A 19,598-nucleotide genomic window follows, 5' to 3' on the forward strand; every position below is an offset into this window, starting at 1 on the left:
TCTATGTTTTCAATTTTATATGGGTTATTTTGCGTATATTATAAAAAGCATGAGTAGATAGACATTAAAAACACTTGCAAGCAGTGATGCAGCCCACTCTGAAGAAATTATCAATGAGAAAAACATACAAGTTTATTTATTTCGCAATAAGTTTTATGTCAAATTCATGGCTTTACACACACACACACACACACACACACATATAGCCATATGTATACAGCATACAAAAATAACGCGTTTCACTTCATTTTGGAATCTTGAAATTTAAATGTATTTCTAAATGCTGCCGTTTTCCCACATGCTGGATTGAAACCTCTGTGATTGGTTTGCGGTCATGCTAACTGCTGTGGGTTGAGGGACCATGTCCATTCTACTCATTCTATTCTATCCAAATGGTAGTGAAAAGTGGTAGTGTAGTAGTATTTGGACACACCTAGAGAATAGGTTCTAAAGCCTACTTTAAACTACATGTATTCAGCACACTGAATGAGGGACTGGATCTCATGACACATCTCTACTTCGAAGCCAATTAAGATATTCACTGAGTGTCCAGCCACATTACTTTTATAAGACTCACATATGTAATATGGACAAATGAAGTCTTTAAGTAGGTGCAGTTTTATCAAATTTACTCTCACCTTGGCATCGTGGATCCCTGACAGCTCCTCGAATGTCTTCTCCCCGACCATGACGGCAGCCAGGTTAGCGGTGTAGCTGGACAGCACCAGCAGGCAGAAGATGGCCCACAGATTCATCAAGAACCTCCCAGTCCAGCACTTGGGAGTCTTGGACGAGACAGTGCGCCCAAACAGAATGGCATAGCACAGGTTGAGCGCCGAGGAGTAAGAGAAGACCTTGGCGCGGTTGCGGCCATGCGGCGTCATGCCGAAGGGGCTCTTCCACTCGTATAGGGTAATGAAGAAAGCGGTGATGTGCAGCGCCACAAAGATGCCCACCCACATGGACCAGTGGAGGGGCCACATGAAGGCACCGATGGGTGCCACCGTGTCCTTGCTGCGCACTAAAATACCCAGGCTAGTGGAGAAGAAGGGCGAGGTGAAGTCAATTACCTGACTTCGCACCGAGTTGATGCTGAAGGAAGTGACGGCCATGTCGCCTACTTCATTGAGGAGGTCCCCTACCAGCCCTGTCCAGCGCCCTCCCTTCCACGCGCCATATTTCCCATCCCCGACAATGTAGAGGTCAAACTCGAACCTCAGGTCCTCGGCTAGCTTCTCCAGCAGGTCGATGCAGTATCCGTAACAACACTTGCTGTAATCCGCTGGCAGGAAGCTGCTGTTGCCCAGCGCCAGCTCGCGGAAGTAGAGTTCTAGAATGTCTGAGCTGTTGGTGCCAGCATCCAGGCAGTACTGGCCGGCGGGGCAGTTGCCATCCTCGTCCACCTCCCGTGTAAACACGAAGGGGTGCTCCACCAGGGTGACCACCCGCACCCGACTGCCTGCCACCGGCATACCCGCCTGCCACCTGCTCCCCCCCTGCCCGCCCTGCCCCTGGTCTCGCTGGTGCTGACCAGAGCCCTGCCACAGGCCCTGGTCCTCTACCTCCAAATGCCCGCCCTCCCAGCTGCCCACCGTCACCCAGGTGGGCTGGCCTACGGCATCCCTCCGCAGACTCCAGATGTGGAAGCGCTGGGAGGTGAGAATACGGGAGATGTTCCGCTGCACCATCACAGGCCCCGTCAGCCCCAAGAAGGATGTGTTGGACAGGAACCTACGGGCCAGATTAGATTTTATTAGATCACAGTAGTAGCACTTTCATCAAGGTGCTCGATGCTCTACTAAATATAGATTAAAATATAGATATAGACTAAAACTCTACAGGGGCAGACTTGCTAAATCATGATCTTTTAAAACAGACCCTAGTGGCTGAGCCATTGGCTCACATCTTTAACCTCGGACTGGTGTGGTCCCAAAGGTAGGGAAGGCAGTGCAGGTGCTCCCACTTCATAAAGGAGGTGACCCGAGTGATTTCAATAATCATCGTCCAATTTCAAACCTCTCATGTTTAGTTAAAATCCTAGAAATGCTGGTAAATGTCCAACTTCGTACCTTTCTAAATTACAATTGTGTCTTGAATAATTGCCAATCTGTATGACTGGTCATAGCACCATTTCTGCTGCATCTCTAGTGATAAATGTCATTGTTAATACTAATGATATGAGGAAGCACTATGCAGCCCTCTTTATCGATCCTTCTAAAGCATTTGACACTGTGGATTGCTTGTAATGGTTCCAGAACTACTTAACTGATAGAACTCAATGTTGAAGGGACATGTCAATCTTGACTGTCCCTCCTCGAGACCTCTTCATCCCCACTACCCCTCTGTACAGTTTATCTACTCTAAATAATAAAAAAATAAAATAAAATAAAACAAAGTAATGGATAAAGGTGTCTGCTAAATGTCAAGAATGTAAATGTAAATGTAAAATGATGGTAATGGCAATCACAGTTCTTAGACATCACTAAAGGAGTACCACAAGGTTCCATTTTCACTATTTATATTAACAATATTGTTTCCCTTCTAACTAACTGTAAATTACACCTGTAAGTCAATGACACCATTGTTTATTAATGTGCTTCCTTGATGCAGCAGGCTATGTAGGCTATACCTGCAGACGGCCTTCAACTTAATTCAGAAATTGCTCATCGACCTACAATTTGTTCTGAATGTGGATAAGACTAAATATATGCTGTTCTCCAGGGCTCGCAACATAAATTCCACAGACCTCTATGTCCGTACCCTGAACAGCGCTCAAATAGAGAGGGTAACATCTTCTAAATATCTAGGAATCTGGATTGATTACAAATTGGCTTTTAAAAGCAGATGTGGATACCCTAAACAGAAAATGTAAGGTGGATTCCTGTACAGGAATAGGTACAGCTTCACTATGGAAGATAGGAAGAAAATTGTTCAGGCAACGCTCTTATCAGTTCTTGACTATGGAGATATAATCCATGTGCATGCGGCCACCACCACATTAAAATCAATGGATTCAATGTACCATTGTGCAATCCGTTTTATAACTGGTGATGGGTTTCATACTCACCATTGTACCTTATATCAATCTATAGGATGGCCATCCCTGTCTTGTAGAAGGGCCCAACATTTCTCCTCTTTATATATTAAGCTCTTTTACAGAAACTTCCATTTTATTCCACTTCCCTTCTTCACTCCACCAAACCAGGTCTAACCAGCTAACCAATCAAAGTTCCAAATTATGATATTAACTTAAAACGCCTTGATATCAGTATTCAAAACCTTGGTATTATAGAAACGACATATGCTTGTTAAAACATGATATAATGTTTAGATTAGTCATTTCATATCAAAACTAATTAACATGATATCAAATTATGAAAAAAGCTGATACTGTACTAAAAAATACTTGACGTGATATCCAAATGTTAAAGTTAGAAATCAAGTTAGTTGCATTTAATCCAATAATAAAGTTGGGGAAAAAGAGAAGGTGGAGAGGCTATATCTCTGTAGGAAATTGACAATGAAAGGAACAGCCCCCATCTATCCTAACCTGACCTGCAAATACCTGGCACCCCAAACACAACATGTCAAAAAAAGGATTGGCATCTGTTGAAGCTACCCGAACCCCTCCGGCAGAGAGCCCAACAATCAAAAGAACATCCTAGCTTTGACTGACATCCCAGGTTCATTCCCACTGGCTAGGATTGCCTTTAGGCTCATTCACAGACTCACACTTTCCATGTGAATTACAATAATACACGTGATGCATGACCGCCAGTGAACTCACTCGTAGAAAAGAAAGAGGAAAAATTCAGTCAAGGTAATTTGGTCCTAAACCTTTAGGTCATTTATTTCGCCTGTCTCAGCCATCAGATTGCCAAACCTCCCCCTCTCCCCTGGTCTTATAGGTTACTTTTAGAGCCCAACCGCTATACTGTATTTTTGGGTCCGATATTGATGCTGATTTATGGGGGGGTACAGCACAGTTCCTTTTTAGCTTGCATAAGAAAACAATGGCAAAAAGATTAATGCTGATAAGGCAAAAATCCATATCTCAATAATGACCTGAAATTATCTCCTTTGAGAAATAGAGCAGCATTTATCTATTTTATGTACACAGTTACTGTGCCAAATGAGAATTTCATATTGTTCTGTGCACTGTATGTTCAGTCTAACTTGTTGTGACAGTTTTATCATCCACTGAATTATATGTAGTCAGTTTTACTTAATTTACACAAACATACAACAATGCACTGTGAAAAGCATTCTTAACCTCCCCCCGTCCCCCCCCCAAAAAAAACAACTTTATCAAATGGTAAATTCTGCTCTCTGCACATTTACATTACATTTTACATTTTTAGATGCCTTTATCTAAAGCGACTCACAACAAGTACATTTGTCTAAAGTAAGTGTCAGTCATCATTGGAAAAACAAATCTATGCTAGGACCAGGGGCCATTGGTAGTCACAATGCTAGAAGGAAGAATTACTTTTTTTTCTTTCTTTTTTTTGGTATTTTTTTTTTTTTTAAATGTTATTTACAGTAGAGAAACTGTACAGGGGAGTAATGGGGATGAAGAGGTCTTTAGGAGGGACAGTCAAGATGTAGCCTGAAGAGATGGGTCTTCAGTCTATGGCCCACAAGAGTAAACAAACTTGCGTCTGTCGTAGAATTTAAGTAATAATACTTTGAAATAAATTACCGTTAACCAGAGCTGTTGATTCATTCAAAGACTTTATTCACAGAGAATATGTAGCGGTTCAGGTTTGCAAAGTTGACCCTGTTGTAACCTCAGTCACCTGTCTTTATAGATTTCACACAGGTTAACGCCTTCTATAACGTATTTCTGCTTCCTGTCTACATACACCAATAACATTCAAGAATTACATTTCGTCATCAAGGTGGGCGACTCCCACCTGCCTGGCGCCAATTCGTCTGGTTAAATCTTGATGAGCCCAAGGCTGTTTTCAAAAGCCTTTTGTCCTGGCTGTTTACAACTTTGTTTATCACTTATTTACCTTTATCTTTTAATTACTCTATCCTGTTTTCTGCAGCTTTGATCCTTTGTTGTCTTCACCTCTAGCCAACCCCTCAATCTGACCTTACCCCTCTTTACTGCCTTCTCCAAATGTTCTAGGACCATCTGTTTTCCTGTGACCTTTTCCCCTAGGTGTGAGATTACAAACCCTTATATTGTCTTTAAATTTACCATACATCGTGCAGTCCATGCTGATACGGTTGATTGGAACTACACACCCAAGCTGCTTGTGACAAAAGTTAGCTACTGTAGAACGTCTGACTCTGAAATTCATGGATACAAGCTCGACATGTTAATTGGTGAAATAAATGATTGGTAAATAATATCTTACTGTGTGACTCATTATGCCGAATAACTCTCTTGTTCAGTAACATCCTTTTAGTAAGCAACTGTGCTAATTGACTGCAGTCCAAAGAGCTAACGTTGCCTTGCTAAATTCAGCCAATTCAGTAGGCCCTCCAGTAACAGCAAACTCCAATAAACAAGTTTATTCATAAAATCAATAAATGTATACATTTTGCTCTAGAAAAACCTAATTACATTGATTTTCTATAATTTTGGAATGTGAAGCAGTATCAGTGCATTACCGGAAGAATCTGTGCTGATACTTTGCCAACAAAGTAGGCCATAATCAAATTCCCTGTCCTCTGCAGTTATATTAAAGGGTTGGTTGGGGATTTTTGAACCATATCTATAGTGCCCTGCATGCGTAATGGGCCAGTAAAGCATTTTTCATGTCTGTATGGAATGTGGGAATTCCAAACAAAGGAATCACGCAGTAGGGGAAGAGGGGGACATGTACAGTAACCCCATAATAAATAATTTCTTATTTAACCTCAGGGTTATAACCATATTTAATCCCAAACACTGACATGTCCTGTTCCCTTCCAATTGTTTGATTGGATCCTAACTCATAATGCCAACTGCAAGTAGCTTGGTTGTACACAACTGCTGTAAAAGCAATGCAGTTATTATTAGGCCTACCAGTGGATTTATCATCCATATACTCTATGAGCCAAAAAAAATAAAAACAATGCCCTGCGTAATTAATGGGGCATTGAATCATTTGACTTTCATTGACACCTCTTTGGTCCTCATGTGGACAGACACCAATAGCAGACTCCAAAGGCAAACACAAACCCTAGAATCAATACTAGACATTGCCAGCTCTGTTATGCCTGCACAAATGATGTGATGGAACACACCTGACTAACCAGAAACACCTTTCAAGCCAATTATCCCATTACTGGTGCCCTGAAATAGTACTATGTATTAAATGTGTTGTCATTTCTAAATGGTGAAACCAATAGGTACACAAACACCCTCAAATAAAAGCTGAGAATCTCTACTTTTGTTTGATTTCAAATCCAAACTAAAAGAAGAAAAATGCTTCACAGTCCCATTACTTATGCAAGGCAATGTAATTCAGTATAAAATATGGCTTAATTCATAAAATGTGTGTTATATCTCACGTTAAAATGATATCCATCAGAATACAGGAGGTCTATGCCTATAAGTGCCACGAGTATAGAGAGGGGGCATGCACTTGCATTAGACCAGTTTCTCACATAATTTCACCCAAGGCACATGCAGCTCGCTATTCAAAATCTCAAAGGCACACTGTTGTGGTGTTACTACAATAACATAAGGAAAAGTATAATAAGTCCAAGTTTGTTTATTCCACGCAGCCTTCCTCTTTACATTCTCATGCATACTTGCCCCATACTCTTCTTCACACCTCTACACCTACCCCTCCAACTCACACCACCCCCCTATCGTTTACAAGCAGTAACACAGTATAACACAGACATCACATATCCACTCTTCTTCAGCAACAGGAATACACATACCTTAGACTGACATATAACATGACTCATAACAGGTAATAAGATATCTTTACCTAACAAATGCCTACACTGAACATACTTTTCTTCCTAGCATCACTTGCAGGAATACATTTATAGCACACTATAAGGAAATTCAGCGTAGCGAGTTAATACATCAAAAGAGAACAAATAACCAACTTTTGAGTATATGTGTATATGTAAGTGTAAGGTCCCTTGTGTCCATATGTGTGTATGTGTAAATGTATGGTCCTTTGTGTCCACTACCTAACATAGTTCTGAGCCCAAGCTGGTGCCTTTATGACCCAAACCTTCCTTTGAGGAGGCTGAGCTTCATTGTCATTGTTCAAGTTAATGTTCAGCATACATAAGGAGCCTCCTGCCCAAGATCCTCTTGCTCTTCTCGAGGAGAAGCTGGTGCCAGTTATGATGCATTCCAACTATGGCCATCTGACAGTCTGTATATGTGAGGGCCACACTGCTCCCACACTTGGAGGGGTGCAGTGTACTTTATCTGGCCTTTGCGCAGAATACCAGGTCTCCTGACCCAAACAAAAGACCCACACTGAAAGTGGACTGACTTAGCACTTCTTTTCTTGTCTGTTCCTCTGTTTTTCTCTCACTGTTTGTGCTGTCTGTTGCAGTTGTGGCTTGTGGAGACACAGCTTGGTGTGCATCCGTCCGTATAACAACTCAGCTGGGGAGCACTGAGTGGTGGCGTGTCTGGTTGACCTGTAAAGCTGGAGAAAGTCTTGTGAACCTAGTGAACCTTACCCACTCTTTCCCATCAATGTGTGCTGCCTGTAAACTGTCTTTGAGGCTCCTATTAATCAATTTTCTCATTAGCCTGTGGATAATATAAGGACATCTTGTGTGTGATGGCCCTGTCACTGAGGAATGTCTCCATCTCCTGTCAGATCAGCTGACCATTCTTTTGGATTGCCTTCCCCACTGAAGACGGTGGACAGGAACTGAATCACAGATGCAGATGTGACATGAGAGATGAAAGTTGATATTACTTGACTTGATATTTACGACCAATCTACTCAGCAGCACTTCTAGAATATGGATGTGGGGGGACATGCAGCGTTCGGCCTGTAGAGGGAGCTACAGGACCGTGGCCAGGGTTGTGTCGGCGAGGCTTCGTTGCACACCTGTTGCAAATAAAGCCTCGTTGACTAGTGCTTAACATGTGTGTGCCTCTGCTTTTTCAGTAGGTGGGCTGGGAACGGCGAAGGAGTGAGAGAGAAAGACGACTGGAAAGTCGACGAAACACTGAGAACACTGCGAACAGAGACTGAAAAGTCTAAATAGAGATTGCAATAATAAACGGAACAACATTCCCTTACCGAAATACTGCATCTGCCTCTGTGTACGAGCGAACATTATTACATTGCGTACTGTTACCCACCTCCAGCACGAAATTACTCGCCAAGTGGCAAGGGCCGTTTGTGGTCACACGTCGCATGGGGGACGTGGATTATGAGGTAGTACGCTCGGACCGGGGGGATAGCTTGCAGGTGTATCAAGTCAATCTCCTAAAAAAATGGAACGACGTGGTCACTGTTGCTCTGGCTACAATAATTCCAGAGAGAGAGGAGTTCGGTCCGGAAGTCCCAAAATCGAAAGTTAGCACTCCGGTCGGTATTGATAACCATCTCTCTGCTAGCCAGGCCACGGACGTTGCAGATTTGCAAGCTAAGTTCGCCGACGTGTTCTCTCCCCTGCCCGGTCGGACTATGCTCATCGACCACCATATAGAAACGCAGCCGGGTTTAACGGTGCGCACGCGTCCCTATAGGTTGCCGGTGCACAAACGAGACATTGTGTGCATTGAGTTGGAAGCCATGCTGGAACTGGGTGTGGTCGAGGAGTCCCGCAGTGACTGGTGTAGCCCCATCGTGCTTGTCAACAAGCCAGATGGGGCTATACGGTTCTGTGTGGATTATAGACGGGTTAATGCGGTCTCCAAGTTCGATGCTTATCTGATGCCCCGGGTTGACGAGCTCTTGGACCGGCTTGGCACGGCCAAGTATTTCACGACATTGGATTGCATGAAGGGATACTGGCAGATTCCACTCTCGCCGGTATCCCGGGAGAAAACTGCATTCTCCACTCCGCTAGGGCTATTCCAGTTCACAGTGCTCCCTTTCGGGTTGTTCGGAGCCCCAGCCACTTTTCAGCGCCTCATGGACCGTATTCTGCGGCCGCACTCTGCCTATGCTGCGGCCTACCTGGATGACATTGTCATTCACAGTGACACCTGGGTGCAGCATGTGCAGAGTGTGGCTGCTGTTCTGCGGTCCCTGAGGCAGGCGAGGCTGACGGCCAACCCGAAAAAGTGCGTGATCGGGCGGAGGGAGATCCGGTATCTGGGGTACCACTTGGGTCGGGGGGAGGTGCGGCCGCAGATTGAAAAGACTGCGGCCATCGCCGCCTCTCCTCAGCCCAAGACGAAGAAGGAGGTGAGGGCCTTCCTGGGGCTGGCTGGCTATTACCGGCAGTTCGTGCCAGGGTTTTCAGAGCTGGCCAGTCCCTTGACGGACCTCACCCGGAAGGGTGCCCCGGATCCGGTCCAATGGTCGGGCCAGTGCCAGGGGTCGTTCGAGGCCCTTAAGGGAGCTCTTTGTGGAGAAACGGTCCTGTATGCGCCTGATTTTAACCTCCCTTTCTCCCTACAGACGGACGCGTCGGATAGAGGGCTGGGAGCAGTGCTGACCCAGCGCATGGAGGGGGCTGACCGGCCGGTGCTGTACCTGAGCCGCAAGCTTTCGGAGAGGGAGGGCCGGTACAGCACGGTGGAGAAGGAGTGCCTGGCCATCAAGTGGGCGGTCGGCGCCCTCCGCTACTACCTGCTGGGTCGCGCTTTCACCCTCTACTCCGACCATGCTCCCCTCCAGTGGCTCCACCGCATGAAGGATGTGAACGCGAGGATCACCCGGTGGTATCTCGCGTTGCAGCCCTTCAACTTTTCGGTCGTGCACAGACCGGGGGCGCAGATGGTCGTGGCAGACTTCCTCTCCCGTGCAGGGGGGGGGGAGTAGGTTGTCTGCCGTCGTGTCCCCGGCCTGTGTCGGGCGGTGGGGGTATGTGGGGGGACATGCAGCGTTCGGCCTGTAGAGGGAGCTACAGGACCGTGGCCAGGGTTGTGTCGGCGAGGCTTCGTTGCACACCTGTTGCAAATAAAGCCTCGTTGACTAGTGCTTAACATGTGTGTGCCTCTGCTTTTTCAGTAGGTGGGCTGGGAACGGCGAAGGAGTGAGAGAGAAAGACGACTGGAAAGTCGGCGAAACACTGAGAACACTGCGAACAGAGACTGAAAAGTCTAAATAGAGATTGCAATAATAAACGGGACCAACATTCCCTTACCGAAATACTGCGTCTGCACGATGACTGCGTCTGCACATGATGTGGATGCATGCATAGTACGTATGTCTGTACTACCACTGACTGACAGTCTAACCATGGTCTTACTTGTGAGGTTAAGATGGGATACAAGGGTAGAACAAAATAGAAACAGGTGATGCAGCTCTGATACCACTTTATTTCATGAAATGAAATGAAAGCCCATTAGTTTGAAATCTCTCTGAAATGACTCGGCAAAACTGAATGGAGTTATAATTGTGTGATTTTTAAATGTCTCTCGAAGCGGGGAAACCATAATGTTGTAATCATTCCCCTCTGTGTAGTACTTGAGGCCAAACACTACTTCTAAAAGTGCTTACATCTCACTTCTAAAAATCACTTGCTTTGCCTGCAATTCTAAAAATGTTTAGCAACATGAAATACTATAGCTCAGTCGGAGCACAATTGGCAGAATTTTAGCTCATCCCTATTTTCTTTTTATGCATGGCTACGTCACAAGACTGTTTGACTCTGGTCTATGACAGATACAGAGGGTGTAAAGCTCTGGTGTTGTTCACACTCCGCGCTGAGCCACTGAGTGGCAGAGAGTGCTGTGGGCTCTTTGGATAAGAGCCTACCCTCTCCTGATGGGGAGGCAAACAAGTGAATTCATGAATAAAGCTTAAAGCTCTCCCTGACATGTTTGTACTGCAGCTGAGTGTGCTGTCTGTTTGTTTCGTGTGTGTGCTTGTGCATGTTTGTGTGTATACACACACCAGCCCAAAACAGAAATTGTATATCTCAGAAGTTGTTGATTTAAAGTGGGACCTCAGCAATAAGGAGACGAAGTGATTTTGTCAGAATGTAGTCTGTGAACTTCAAGATGAAAATCCCCATGAAAAAATCCAGATGGAAAAATGAGGATTTTCGTCAAACAACAACAAACTACATTCTGGCGGCACACTTCGGAGCCCAACAATTATTATTAATAATAATTAATACATCATACCTTACAAATGTAGGTAGTTCACTATAAACCATTAGTGTTCAAAGTTTATTGTTATTTATACACCGGCTTTGTTGAATACTTTATTCTGATTTGTTGAGAGGTTGTTGATCATAATGTTGATTACTTTTCAATAATCTCACAGCTTTGAAGTAGTTCCAGTAATATTATGCTACATCTCCATTGTCAACTTTCAGCCATGCTGCAGAGTAGCTGTGGCTAGCCATGGCTTGATACTATATGGTTTGCGTTCCCATTATATTTTTCATTTGAACTGTGAGATTTTTTAAAATAACAGATGCGCCTCGTGCATTCACGTTCGATTTCAGCACCATTGACAGTAGAAAGTGGACATTTAAACAATTGACTGTTAAATGGTTAGTTATGCATGCAGTTGTTTTTTTTGCAGCCAAATTATTATTATTTTGAAATCAATACACACTGAAATATTACAAATTATGTTTTTCCATTCAAAACCTGAAAGGTTCATGATGGATTTGACAGGAGTTAACCCTTTTTGCATTCACTGACGGACTGCCTCAGCCAGGTTTGGCCAGGTTTGTAAAACATGGCTGACTCAGCCAGGGTCTAGACAGGTTCGGACAAGTGTGACTAAAAATGTAGACACTCTGTGTTAGCCAATAGAGACAAGGCATTAGCCTCCTCACAAAATTAAATGCTGAACTATTTCAGTTTCAGTAGCCTTGGTATAAACAGGATAATCAATGGTGTGTGGTTGTAGCAAAATAATCCACACTGTGGATGTGTAAAATGACCTGAGGTGCAACCAAGGGATGTTCACCTCTGCTTATTATAACAAATGTTTAAACTATTTTAATTTCAGTAGCCTTGGTATAAGCAGATAATCAATGGCGAGATGTGCAGTTGAAAGCTGCCCCTCAGGTCGTTTAACACCTCCACAGCGTGGATTATTTTCCTACAACTACATACCTCATCGTTGATTAATACCTTAGTGTACAAGGATAAGGGACTGCATAACAGTATCTTCCACAAGTAAAACTAATAACTTTTAAGGCTTTGTGAAGCTCTATAGATACCACATAAATAATTTGAAAGCAAGTTTCATGCTATCTGTCCTATTCTTTTGTGACTGAGCACCACACAACATTCTACCACTGACTGAGCTGTCAGAAATGGTCAAACATACCTGGCAAGATACTGCCCGGAGGATGGCACCTCATGTTTGTTGGGCTTGTCATAGCAGTTGATCATGTTCTGGATAAGTGCCAGGTCCGGCCGCACCACTGTTGCTGCCGCGACGGCCCGGCCGACAAGTTGCAGGGCGTCGCGAATGTAAAAATCCAGTGGCTTGCGCTCCACCTCGCCGTAGGCCAGCAGCCCTAGTGGAAGGCCGATGGAGTGCAGGGCGTCCGGGCTCATTGGATGGCCCAAGATCCAGTGCACTGAGGGTAGGGTCAGCCCTAGCTCCTGGGCGCTGCGGAGCACCATGGCTGCGCACTCTGGGTCAGCCCCAAACAGGAGCACAGCTGGGGGTGGGGGCTGGCTCTGCCGAAAGTGTTCTAAAAGAAAGTCCTTGATCTGGGTATCCTCCTGGGTGAGGTTGAGGAGGGCGCGGAAGTGCCAGTGGGTGGTGCCAGCACCACCCCAGCCCAGGCGGCTCTGGAGGTCAAGCAGTTGCAGCAGGCCCGCCTCCTCCCAGCCCTGGCACAGCACAGCCATGCCTTCCTGCCAACCACTCCTCTGGAGGACAGTGAGGAGGAGCTCTGAGAGGCTTGAAGGGAGGATGCCAGTCACCATCTGCAGGTGGAAGCGGTTCTGAGAGAGATGGGATAGAAAAATAAGATAAAAAAAGAACCCCAGTGCCCTACATAATTATTGGGACAGTGAAGCATTTTTTTTCTTTTGCCTCTATACTTCGAAAGTTTAAAGTTGAAAGCAAACAATACCTATGAGGTTAAAGTAGAGATTGTGAGCTTGAGAGGATTTGTGTACATATTTACACTTTTCATACATAATCCCCCTATTTCATGGTAGTCAGGTGTGTTCCATCACCTAATTTGTGCAGGTCTAAGAGAGCTGTCAATATCTAGTCTTGATTCTAGGCTTTGCATTTTGCGTGTATTTTTTAATTTAACCTTCATCTGAGACTAGGCTGTCTTTTTCAGGAGAGCCCTGCTTACAAAGGCACAATAGAAACAAAACAATTAATAAAGAAATAAAAAGTATACAATTTAAGTATACAAAAAAGTATACAGAGCTACTGTAGGTGTATGCAGTCTTCTTTGACACATCCATTACCATTATTAGAGTATCAATAATGAGGACCAATGAATTCTGAAATGTACTAAAACAAATGCCTCCAAACCCATTGGACTGCGCTTCATCATACAGCAAGACAATGACCCCAAACATACTGCCTCAGGGAGTTTTTCAGGGCCAAAAAGTGGGAAATTCTTGACTGGCCAAGCCAATTTTAAGATTTAAATCCAATTGAACATGCATTCCATTTGCTGAAGATGAGATTTAAGGCAAAAAGACGTACAAATGAACAACAACTGAAGATGGCTGCAGTACAGGCCTGGCAGAGCATCACCAGAGAAGACATCCAGCGTCTTTGTGGTGTCAACAGGTTGCAGAGGCAGTTCTCTTTCAGTTGACTCGGTTCGACCACTCACTATGGGACATTTCTCTGTGGGACTATTCAATCATGCCTGGTATATACATGATGCACTTGCAAGCAACCCCGCCTATCACCAGTGTCAATAAAGGGAAGTGGCAAGGACGCCATTTTATCTTTTCCAATTTCCAATCGCTGACTGTACGAAGCATACTGTAGTTGTATTATTGTTGCTAGCTACAACTGAACTGTTCCACTAAGAATCCTATGATTCTCCCCGGGTGTTAGGTTGTCTCTACTAGAATCATAAGAACATTTGCGAGGAACTTGGTAAGCCAAGTTTGTCGATTTTCACCTCGCGAGCACCTGTTAACTCTCTGATCTAGCAGGCAAACACCGTAGCTAGCCTGTGAGCTTGCAATTATTTTGAATTGTTGAACCCTTGCTAGCTCGACAATAGTTCCTGGTTATTGGCTCAGATCTTTAACTTGTCAATTCTGACTGGTGTAGTCCCAAAGGTATGGAAGGCAGCGCAGATGCTCCCACTTCATAAAGGAGGTGACCTGAGTGACTTTGAATTATGATCAAATTTCAAAGCTCTAATGTTTAGCTAAAATCCTAGAAACTCTAGTAAATGTCCAACATCGTACCTTTCTAAATTACAACTGTGTCTTGAATAATTGCCAATCTGTCTTTACGGCTGGTCATAGTACCATTTCTGCTGCATCTCTTATTGTTAATACTCTTGATATGCAGAAGCACTGTGTGAAGAATTGGTATAAAAAACACTGAATGGATAGAGAAAGGACTGGATGGCTTAAGGATAAAGACATACACTTATTCCCCAGTACAACTTCAGATGGTTATGGATAAGATAAAGCAAACTCTAGTGGTCACATTACCAACTAACACAAGTTAACATTATGTTATATTTGACTCCAAAAGATATTTCATGGTTAATAATGATTGCTAATGATTTGCTAATCCCTGCGTGACAGACAGTCAATCATATCGGATCCTAGAGTCAACTCAACTGTGATAATCGTGACCAGGTTATGTTGTGCTGTTTTAACAGAACCTTTATCGAGCGCACAACATCACATTAATGCACCTAGGAAGAATGAGAATAGAGTATCAATAAATGAACCAATTTAATAGTTTCAAGGAAACATATAACATAAACAAATTGTAGTAAACAAATGGAAGTTTAAGCATAAGTCTAACGCTATGTGTGTCAAGGACAAAGGAGAATGGTGCCCATCACAGGCCTAACCCAAAACTCAAAAAAAATCTTGCTGTCCTTGCCTTAAACACCATCCCAACAGTAGGACATCAGAGACATCAATGGGAAAGGCCTATTGGCCTATACTGCACTCGCTGAACACTTTATTAGGAACACTATACTAATACTGGGTAAGGCCACCCTTTGCTCTCAAAACAGCCTCAAATCTTCGTGCCATTGATTCCACAAGATGTTGGAAACATTCCTTTGACATTCTGGTCCATGATGACATGATTGCATCATGCAATTCCTGCAGATTTTTCAGGTGCACTTTCAAGCTGTGAATCTCCCGTTCTACCACATCCCAAAGGTGTTCGATTGGATTCCGATCCGGTGACTGGGAAGGCTACTGAAGAACACTGAACTCATTATCATGTTCATGAAACCGGTTTGAGACGACTTTTGCTTTGTGACATGGTGCATTATCATCCTGGAAGTAGCCATTAGAAGATGGGTAAATTGTGGCCATGAAGAGAGGCACATGGTCGGCAACAATACTAAAATAGGCTGTGGCATTCAAGTGATTGTTTGGTATTAACGGGCCGAAAGTGTGCCATTCCTCACACAATTACATGACCTCCACTGTGAGAAAATTGCTTGTGCTCGGTGAGTGTATATACATTACAATAGCAAATGAATTGACGACAGGCAAGGCGCGAAATCTTCGGGATGTCCACCAGGCATGCTCATTCAATTGTAAATAGGTGTTCCTGCCTGAGAGAGGGGGGCATTTATCACCATTCACAATGGAAGATCAGACGATCACTGTCTTTGTATCAGCCACATTTAAATCACATGGCTGGAGCCACCAAATCTGTCTGAATGTGCAGCCCTCTTTATCGATCTTTCTAAAGAATTTGGCACGGTGGATCACTCTCTTTTATTGGAAAGACTGTCTTCTATTGGCTTCGATCAACCTGCTTGTCATTGGTTCCAGAGCTACTACTACTACTTGCAATCCCAGTTCTTGGACATCACTAAAAGAGTTCCATTTTAGGACCGGTGCTCTTCACTATTTATATTAACAATATTGATTCCCTTCTAACTAACTGTAAATTACACCTGTATGCCGATGACACCATAGTTTATTCATGTGCTTCCTCGATGCAGCAGGCTATAGACTGCCTTCAACTTAATTCAGAAATTGCTCATGAACCTACAATTTGCTCAGACTAAATATATGCTGTTCTCCAGGGCTCACAATGTACATTCCACAGACCTCTATGTCCGAGCCGTGAACAGTGCTCAAATAGAGAAGGTCACATCCAAAAATGTTGGATTTCTATACAGAAATAAGTCTTGCTTCATTATGGAGGATGTTTATTTTGATTAAGTAAATTGACAACATAATTGATATGTAATTAATTAATTGTATTATGTTTGTAATTTAAATATATGTTTATGATCTGTTTTATGTTTGTAAAGCAGACCTCCCCTACCTAAACAAAGGTTTAATAGTAATAATAATAACTTGCTAGATCCCTTGTGACATTCGTTGTCATTACAGCTTGGGCAGGCAGCTAATCTGACAGTTGGTAGCTCCTTCGCTTTGCACACGCTCAAAATAGCAACGCTACCAGTTGGTCTCAGACAATTGGCACAATTATCTTTCACCATTTCATTGCTGTACTGTTTTGGTGTGTGGACGAGTTTTTACTCTTCAGGGAGAATTTACTCATGCTACGGTTGTTGGCCCTGCGACAGCTGTAGTGCATGTCAACCCCCTTAATAATCACTGTGTTTCTGTTTTCTCCTGCAGGAAACATGGCTCCAGATTCGACTAGATCCAGGAGACATTAGGATGGCCTGTTATGGCCTGCCCAAATGAATGTGGCCATGAAGCAGGACTCTGCCCACCATGCCTCAGTTTAATCCACGCACAGACCATTGTTCTCTACACCTCGTTCTCCGAGCTAAATGTGCTGCTGGATACTGTGGTACTCAAATGGAGGGTCAGGTACATGGAGGGCGTCGTTGCTGTAGAGCACCTGCATGGTTGAGATGCCGCAGCCCTCCTATGGAGATGGCCCCGCCGACTCATCTTCCATCACCGGACCCATTTTGAGCCCCAACTCAGCGACGATGCGGAGGGAGGTGAAGCTATCTGGATGCACCTCCAACATGGAGTTCTCAGACAGGGATGGAGATGTTGGCCCTGAACTGGGCTCTTTCCCTTCTATCCAATCTGCTACAGCAGTGTGGGAGCCAAGGATGAGGTCCCCTCCAAACCGGACATGTCCTTGATGGAGGGCTGTGCATGTGCTCAAAATTGAGCTCCCCAGGCCCTGCCACCACCCAAGAAGACCAGGCTTGATGGGATAACTCTGAAGGGCGATCTACCATCCACATGGCAGTGAGTACCGATTCTCACTGAATGCCTCGAAGCTGTCAGGGCATCGTGGAAGCAGCCCTTCTCAGCCAAGGCACCGAGCGGCACCAGCCTCTACGACACCTAGGAAAAGGAAAAGGCACAACCTGCCTACTTGTTAGTCTAGGTAACTTCTTAAATAAAAGTAAACAAGTAGCTTTTTACCTTTTTTATTAGCTCATTTCATCATCATTACTTGATGCACAAGATTTCTTCTGCAATGTTTTTTTTTTACAAGGAAGAGAGGGACTGAGTGTAAGAGACAAAATTAATGTAAGAACAAACATTTTTTAAATTCAGTATTCCATGAGTATTCCATGGCTCTATACTCGAAAAGTTTCGATTTTAAATAAAAAAATGACTATGAGGCTTGTGGAATGTGTTATATGGTCGCCATCGCAACCATCTCTGTTTATGCTAAGGTCAAGTTCATGTTCATGTGCTGTGGCATTCTGGGTACATCACATACACTGTTGACAGGTGTTAGCTATGTCTGGAGCCAGGCTATTGTGTTAGCTATAAAGCACCTCACTACTATACAGTAAGTCAAGCGTCTGTATGTTCGTGCCCATAGATCTACATGGTATCAGAAGAAAGCCTATATTGACAATATGTAAAGGACTCTGCCGCATCGACCCACTCATCTTTGACGAAAATATCGCAGACAAATGAGTGAAATTCAAAAGAGAATGGCACGTGTACAGTAAAGCGAGACTTTTGAATGCAACCAAGAAAGTGAAGACATACACCCTACTCAACCTCGCCAGTTCCGATGCACTTGATAAATGACACTTTCACTTTTGTGGACAATGAGGATGCAAAGGATCCCCAAAATTACTGGTAACGAAATTCGAGAAAATATGCCTACCTGTAAAAAATGTGATAATGGACAGACATGCATTCAACAGAACAAATCATAAACCACACGAAACAATCCAGTCATATGTATTCACGTTGAAAATGCTAGCCAAAAGATGTGATTTTGGCGCCCTACATGATGAACTGATTCGAGTTTGGGTGGTGTATCTCCCATGCTCCAACTGCAGTTGACAACACTCATCGGACCAGAGTAGCTGTCCTGCTTTCAACAAATGCTGTAATGCATGTGGAAAATGGAACCACTTCTCCAAGTGCTGCAGGTCGAAACCACCTGCCTTCAACAAACCAGGACAGGGTCCATCTTCCAATGCATGCTGGGGCAGATACACACACAAAGTAAATGAGCTGGACACACAGGCAACAAAAGAACCAACAGATTTGTTTTACTGTGAGAATGTGGATGTGACCTCTGAGGAGAGATATTGACACACTGGTAAGCACCTGAAGGTCAAGATTGATACCAGAGGCAGATGTAATGTACTATCTAGCTCTTTAATGCTGCATGTTGATCCCAATGCTCCCATTGACCATACATGCATAGTCAATCTTGTAGCTTGTGATGGTCTGGTAATAAAGGCTGTAGACATTGCGGATCAGGATTTTACATGTGGAAAGCTACAGTTCCATGTTGTGGACAACAATGTTAAGCCTTTGCTGGGCCTTTCTGACAGCGTCAAACTAGGCTTAGTGCGCCTTGGACCGGAGGTGTACGCTGTCCAGCAGGGGGCTCCAGTACACAGAGTACAAAGACCTGTTTGACTGACTGTTTGACTGACTTTTTTTCCTGTTTATTTTTGTGTTCCTCACCTTGTCTCGTTTCAAACACTTCACCACCTGCCCTTGTGTCTTTCCCGCCTGTGTGATTGTCTACCCCGCCCTGCTTGGCTTCACCTGTTCCTCATCATCCTTCCCTGTGTATTTAGACTGTGTGTTCTCCTGTCTCTGTGCCAGTTCGTCTTTGTACCTTTGTGTCATAGGTCCCAGCAATTTTCCTACTGTTAAGTATTTCTGGTTTTTGATCTACGATTGGTTTTCTGACTGCCTTTTTGCCTACCCCTTACTGGATTATCTGTCTACATGTGTACCGAACCCTGCTTTTTGGAATTAAAGACTATTATTTTGGATTTAAGTTTTTGTCTCTGAGTCGTGCAGTTGAGTCCTCTGCCTGTGTACTACAATGTCACTAGCAGCCCCGACTGCCCACAGTCAAACGGGCTCCCAGAGAGAGCCGTGTGCT

The 19,598-nt window shown here is 44.0% G+C and overlaps 1 protein-coding gene across 1 annotated transcript in view; it reads right to left on the reverse strand.

Moving 5' to 3' along the window:
* grin3bb (glutamate receptor, ionotropic, N-methyl-D-aspartate 3Bb) overlaps positions 1-19,598 on the reverse strand; it is a gene marked incomplete at both ends in the record, with an annotated part of 186,205 nt that overhangs the window by 43,849 nt on the left and 122,758 nt on the right. Inside the window, 2 exons of the mRNA XM_083671493.1 lie at positions 639-1,731; positions 12,402-13,030. Of these exons, the coding sequence (XP_083527619.1) occupies positions 639-1,731; positions 12,402-13,030 (1,722 nt within the window). The remainder of the gene's footprint in view (positions 1-638; positions 1,732-12,401; positions 13,031-19,598) is intronic.

Source organism: Argentina silus (assembly GCF_951799395.1).
Source record: "Argentina silus genome assembly, chromosome: 6".
NCBI lineage: Eukaryota > Metazoa > Chordata > Actinopteri > Argentiniformes > Argentinidae > Argentina > Argentina silus.